This window comes from Triticum aestivum, chromosome 4A (assembly GCF_018294505.1).
Source record: "Triticum aestivum cultivar Chinese Spring chromosome 4A, IWGSC CS RefSeq v2.1, whole genome shotgun sequence".
In the NCBI taxonomy this organism is placed as follows: Eukaryota; Viridiplantae; Streptophyta; class Magnoliopsida; order Poales; family Poaceae; genus Triticum; species Triticum aestivum.
The window spans coordinates 114,698,019-114,703,935 of NC_057803.1; the positions used below are offsets into that span (position 1 = coordinate 114,698,019).

At 57.0% G+C, this 5,917-nt stretch overlaps 1 protein-coding gene across 1 annotated transcript; it reads left to right on the forward strand.

The window, feature by feature from the left end:
• The first annotated feature begins 1,372 nt into the window (after positions 1-1,372).
• Positions 1,373-5,537, forward strand: LOC123085493 (ankyrin repeat-containing protein At5g02620). Its single transcript, XM_044507128.1, has 4 exons — positions 1,373-1,608; positions 2,335-2,738; positions 2,864-4,136; positions 5,088-5,537. Exons 2-4 carry the CDS (start codon positions 2,402-2,404, stop codon positions 5,116-5,118), a joined length of 1,641 nt encoding a protein of 546 aa, XP_044363063.1. The 5' UTR covers positions 1,373-1,608; positions 2,335-2,401; the 3' UTR covers positions 5,119-5,537.
• Positions 5,538-5,917: the final 380 nt, after the last annotated feature.

The window sequence follows — 5,917 nt, forward strand, 5'->3', positions numbered from 1 at the left end:
GGAATCAAACCCTAACAAAACTAACTCGATTACATGATAGATCTCATCCAACCCATCACCGTCCAGCAAGCCTACGATGGAATTACTCACACACGGCGGTGAGCATCATGAAATTGGTGATGGAGGATGGTTGATAATGACGATGGCGACATATTCCCCTCTCCGGAGCCCTGAACGGACTCCAGATCAGCCCTCCCGAGAGGTTTTAGGGCTTGGCGGCGGCTCCGTATCGTAAAACGCGATGAATTCTTCTCTTTGATTTTTCTCTCCTCGAAACACAATATATAGAGTTGGAGTTGGAGTCGGAGGAGCTCCAGGGTGCCCACGAGGTAGGGGGCGCGTTCTAGGGGGGCAGGCGCGCCCCCCACCCTCGTGGACAGGTGGTGGGCCCCCTGGCCTTCATCTTTTGCATGTATTTTTATATTTTCCAAAAAGTTGCTCCGTGAAGTTTCAGGTCATTCCGAAAACGTTTGTTTCTGCACATAAATAACACCATGGTAATTCTGCTGAAAACAGCGTCTGTCCGGGTTAGTTGCATTTAAATCATGCAAGTTAGAGTCCAAAACAAGGGCAAAAGTGTTTGGAAAAGTAGATACGACAGAGACGTATCAATTATCAGATACAATAATTAAAAGTTAGCAGAATGTTACAAATAAATATTTCTTGAGGAACAAGATATTTGGAGCTCATTGACTTGCTGACAATTAAAATTCCTCAACTCTGGATGTCACCGATGTCGTTAGCGAGACGAAGAGGGGGGGGGGGGGTGAAGAGTAGAGAGAGAGAAAATGACAACAATACATCTTTTTCGCGTCCTGTTTTGTGCTCACGCCAGTTGGAGGGATCACTCCCCTCTGTTTAACCATCTCTCCCGCAACTCTGCGTGCCCTAATCCTGATCACCAACGAGGCAGATGATGACGTCCAGGGAAGTTGTCATGCTGGCGTGTGGGGTGTGCTCCTACTGCTAGCGGCAACATGTCAACAAAATAACGCCAAGCATCACGTTGGATCATATCTCGTCCCAATCACGGCCGATGATACGTTGCCATGCCCGCACGGAGACCGCGGCGCACGGACCTGTCAGCGTCACCGGATGAGGCTGCACTGCTGCTGCGTCAACGGTCAACGACCACATCTTTCTCCCTCGATCCGATTCATTCTTAAAGCTCCCGGTCATCACCAAACCGGGAACTAAAGTAAAACGACACACATACACACTGCACTACACACGCGCAGGGAAGAAAACCAACAGAAACGAACAAAAGAAGCATAAAACGAGAAGGGAATCGACGGTCGCCGAACCATGCACCACCAACTGCCTCGCAGCTCACACTTCTTCTAGTAGTCCTGGTGGTCGTTGTCTTAATATAGGCACATAAAACCGAGGAAAAACGTTTCTGATCATTATTATTTTCACAAAAAATGATTCCATTTCCATGGCGGCCCATCCATTGATCATCCAGTTGCAGGTTTTCTAATCGATCCGGCCCTTGTCTCCTCTCCAGCTCTCCTTCGTATCATCCGCTCTGCCTCCGGTACGTGCGGATCGGTCGGGGCGGGGCGAGGGTCCCATGGCTCACATGGAGGCGCAGAGCTCGCCACGCCGGTATGTTTTTCCTGCTCCTGCCAGCAGCACGCACGTCCGCCGATCATGTGTGCCCCAATCCAATCCAATCCCCGTTCGTGGGCGCGCGGTGCCAATTAGGGGTTCTACCATATTGTAATGCGGGTTTGGATTCCAACCATGTGATTCCTAGGGCTGATGGATCCCCTTTGTGCTCCTTTCCTATGTGGCGTCGCTCGTCGCCTCTTCTTTATCGCAAAGCTTGCGGTGGCAATCAGTGGGGAACGAAAGAGGTTGCAATTGTATAGCCTGTGTTTTAGTAGAGAGAGAGAATGGGCATTTGGCATTGCGATCTTCCTTTTTCTGTAGATAGATGCCTAGTTTGATTTTCAACGTGTGCGAATGGAGGCGCCTTTGTGTGTGTGAGCAAATTAAATTGACGGGGTGGGGAGGGCACTCGCACAAGCACAACTCGCATGGCACTGCCTAGCTGGGTCTCATTTTACAATTGTTTGGTTCATACTTGCTTTTCTTCTCCATCGACTTTCGTTCACGCCTATCTCTTTTGCTCTTCCATACTCCCTTTTCGTAGATTTTATTTTGGCTCCGCGGTTAATGGGGTGGGAATGGTAGGGGTACGTAATTTGGAATTCGGTAGGTGAATTCGCGCAAGTGGGCGAAAAGGAATGGAGGGAATGGACGACGAATGGCTGCTGATGGTGTTATGGGTGCCTCTGATGGACTGTTGTGCTCGTCTCATTCTCGCAGGGCTTGCCGCTAGCTAGCTAGCAAGTTTTGAGTGACGCGCCTCTGGTTTTGCCGCCAGGCCGAGGCAATGGACCCGGCCAGGGCGGCGCAGGCGGCGACGCGCCGCAAGAAGATGACCAAGCAGCTCACCGGGAAGCGGGACGACACGGCGCTGCACGGGGCGGCGCGCGCCGGGCTGCTCGTCGCCGTGCAGGAGACGCTGTCCGGCGCGTCGCCCGAGGAGCTGCGCGCGCTGCTGTCCAAGCAGAACACGGCCGGGGAGACGCCGCTGTTCGTCGCCGCCGAGTACGGCTACGTGGCCCTGGTCAACGAGATGGTCAAGTACCACGACGTCGCCACCGCCGGCATCAAGGCCCGCAGCGGCTACGACGCCCTCCACATTGCCGCCAAGCAGGGGGATGTAGGTACATCCATCGTCTACGTCTAGTCCCCTCTCGTCCTCTCACTCTCACTCTCACACGCAGGCATCACGCGCCATCTTCATGGTTTAGACAATGATTCATGTTGCTTGCTTGCATGCATGGTGCAGAGGTGGTGAAGGAGCTGCTGCAGGCGCTGCCGGAGCTGGCCATGACGGTGGACGCGTCCAACACGACGGCGCTCAACACCGCGGCGACGCAGGGCCACATGGAGGTGGTGCGGCTGCTGCTGGAGGTGGACGGGACCCTGGCGCTGATCGCGCGGAGCAACGGCAAGACGGCGCTGCACTCAGCGGCGAGGAACGGGCACGTGCAGGTGGTGCGCGCGCTGCTGGAGGCGGAGCCCAGCATCGCGCTCCGGGTGGACAAGAAGGGGCAGACGGCGCTGCACATGGCCGCCAAGGGCACCAACCTCGACCTCGTGGACGCGCTCCTCGCCGCCGACCCCTCGCTGCTCAACCTCCCGGACAACAAGGGCAACACCGCGCTGCACATCGCCTCCCGCAAGGCGCGGCACCAGATCATCAAGCGTCTGCTCGAGCTGCCGGACACGAACCTCAAGGCGATCAACCGGGCCGCCGAGACGCCGCTGGACACGGCGGAGAAGATGGGCAACGGCGAGGTGGCCGGCGTGCTGACGGAGCACGGCGTGCAGTCGGCCCGCGCCCTGAGCCCCACGAGCGGCGGCAACCCGGCGCGCGAGCTGAAGCAGCAGGTGAGCGACATCAAGCACGAGGTGCACTCGCAGCTGGAGCAGACGCGGCAGACGCGGGTGCGGATGCAGGGGATCCAGAAGCGCATCAACAAGCTCCACGAGGAAGGGCTGAACAACGCCATCAACTCCACCACGGTGGTGGCGGTGCTGATCGCGACGGTGGCGTTCGCGGCCATCTTCACGGTGCCCGGCGAGTACGTGGACGCGGCCAGCCTGGGGCCGGGGCAGGAGCTGGGCGAGGCCAACATCGCCCACCAGACCCCCTTCATCATCTTCTTCGTGTTCGACTCGGTGGCGCTCTTCATCTCGCTGGCGGTGGTGGTGGTGCAGACGTCGGTGGTGGTGATCGAGCGGAAGGCCAAGAAGCAGATGATGGCGGTGATCAACAAGCTCATGTGGGTGGCCTGCGTGCTCATCAGCGTCGCCTTCCTGGCGCTGTCGTTCGTCGTCGTCGGGCGCGCAGAGCAGTGGCTGGCCGTCGCGGTCACCATCATGGGCGCCACCATCCTGGTCACCACCATCGGCACCATGCTCTACTGGGTCATCGCGCACCGGCTCGAGGCCAAGCGCATGCGCAACATCAAGCGCTCCTCGATGAGCCGCTCGCGCTCACACTCGGGGTCTGGGCTGTCGGAGCACGAGTGGGTCGACGAGGACTTCAAGAAGATGTACGCCATCTGATCATGATCATCCCCACGCCCTAGTGCAACATTGATTGCACCACTTGATTTACCACGTACGATGACCCGAGGAGTAGCGATGATTGTAGTCGGGCTGACATTTTTATCCGGTAGCTCAGCTCATTGTGCACTACTAGTGTGCATTACTAGAGATCCCCTCTGCCCCCGCGTCGCTCCCGCAGGGGCGACTCGGGCAGCGCCAACCCTAGCCGCCGCCGGGCCCCCTCCCTTTCCCCTCTACCTCGTCGCCACCGGAGGGGGTCGCCGGCAAGCCGTGCGGCCGCCGAGGAAGGTGGCGGCGGGGATCTGCCTGCTCCGTCGCGCGCGGGGGGCTCTGGAGCCGAGGCGGCGGCCTCGGGTGGTGGTGCGACGCCGTTCTCAGCCAGCGGCGGCCGCGGGTGCTGGTCGGCTGCCTTGGCCGCTCGGGCGGCAAGGTGACGGCGGGTGGAGGCTGCTGGACGCCGGGCCGAGGGGGCCCCCGTCCAGATCTGACGCCTTCGCCTCCAACGCTCAGATCCCCTTTCAGATCCGGTCTTCGGTCGTCCCTGGCTGATGGCGCCGTGTTTGAAGCTGGGGCTGGGGGCGGTGTAGTGTCCGGAGAAATCCAGGCCGACTCAGCCGGCCACGACGGCGGCGAAGCCCGCGGACACCGTCCCCTACATGTAGGCGCCGTTTTGGTACTTCCCTCCCCCTTTTGCCTTTCTCCCCTGCTTGTTTCCGGGCGGAAGCCAAAATCCATCTGGATTGGGCGGCAGCAACGCCCGTGGCGCCGTCTCCTTCATGAAGGTGCCGCCTTTGGTGAGTTTTGGGACGATGACAAATCTGCTCCGTTGGTAGACGTTCGGCGGCTACGTGGTTGGAGGCTACGTTTAGGCTTCCTCCATTGCAGCTTTGTCATCAACAGTCTCACGCCGTGCATTTGCTTCTCCTCGTGTGCAGCTCCTCTCAGTGCCAAGGTTCTCCTTGTTGAGCCCGGCGCTGCAGGTTGGCGGTGCTCTGGTTTGGTCTTCCCGGTGGCTTCGGTGGCGGTTATTCATCCTAGCTCTAGGGAGAGCGTTTGCATCTTCCAACGGATCGGCGCCTCGAGCCAGGCGAGGGGGCAGGGAGCCCCTTTCGGAGATGGAGAAGGGTGTATCCGTTTTGGCCGCAGCCCATGGAGCTGACAACGTGTTTCTTCCAATCTGCAAGTTGTGTCTCCTCAAGGCCTCCCTGGTGTCACTGAGTGAGGGATTGCGATCGATGGAGGGCTTCACTCTCTTCAAGCTGCACCTGGGCTTTAGTTTTTCTTCATCTTTGCTTGTAGGTTGCGTGAAGCTAGCTAGCTGTTGCAGAGCACCATGTATCTCTTAGCTATTTTTTCTGCTCCTGTAAGTGGGTTGATGCTGTAATCCTGGCCGGTTGATGGCTTTGTTAATTCAAAGCTGGGCTCGTCGTGAGCCTTCGTTCTAAAAAAATCATTTAAGCTGTTCACCGTTTGCTGAATGTTGATTAGAACATGGAACGGGAGGAAGTACAGTAGCAAGGATGTTGTCAGTGCACTTTTTTTTTACTTCTTGTGTAGATTAATATACGACGATAGGAAAATTAATAAAAAAAATAAAAACACAAATCAATGTTCCATTACTTTTTGTTTCCAGAAACTTTCAATCTATTCATTTTCAATTGTGACGGTACACAGAACAACAGAGGTATAAAAATTACAACCATGTCTGTGGACTACGTAGTGACGACTACAACATTGGAGCAAGCCGAAAGCGCGCTGCCGTCAT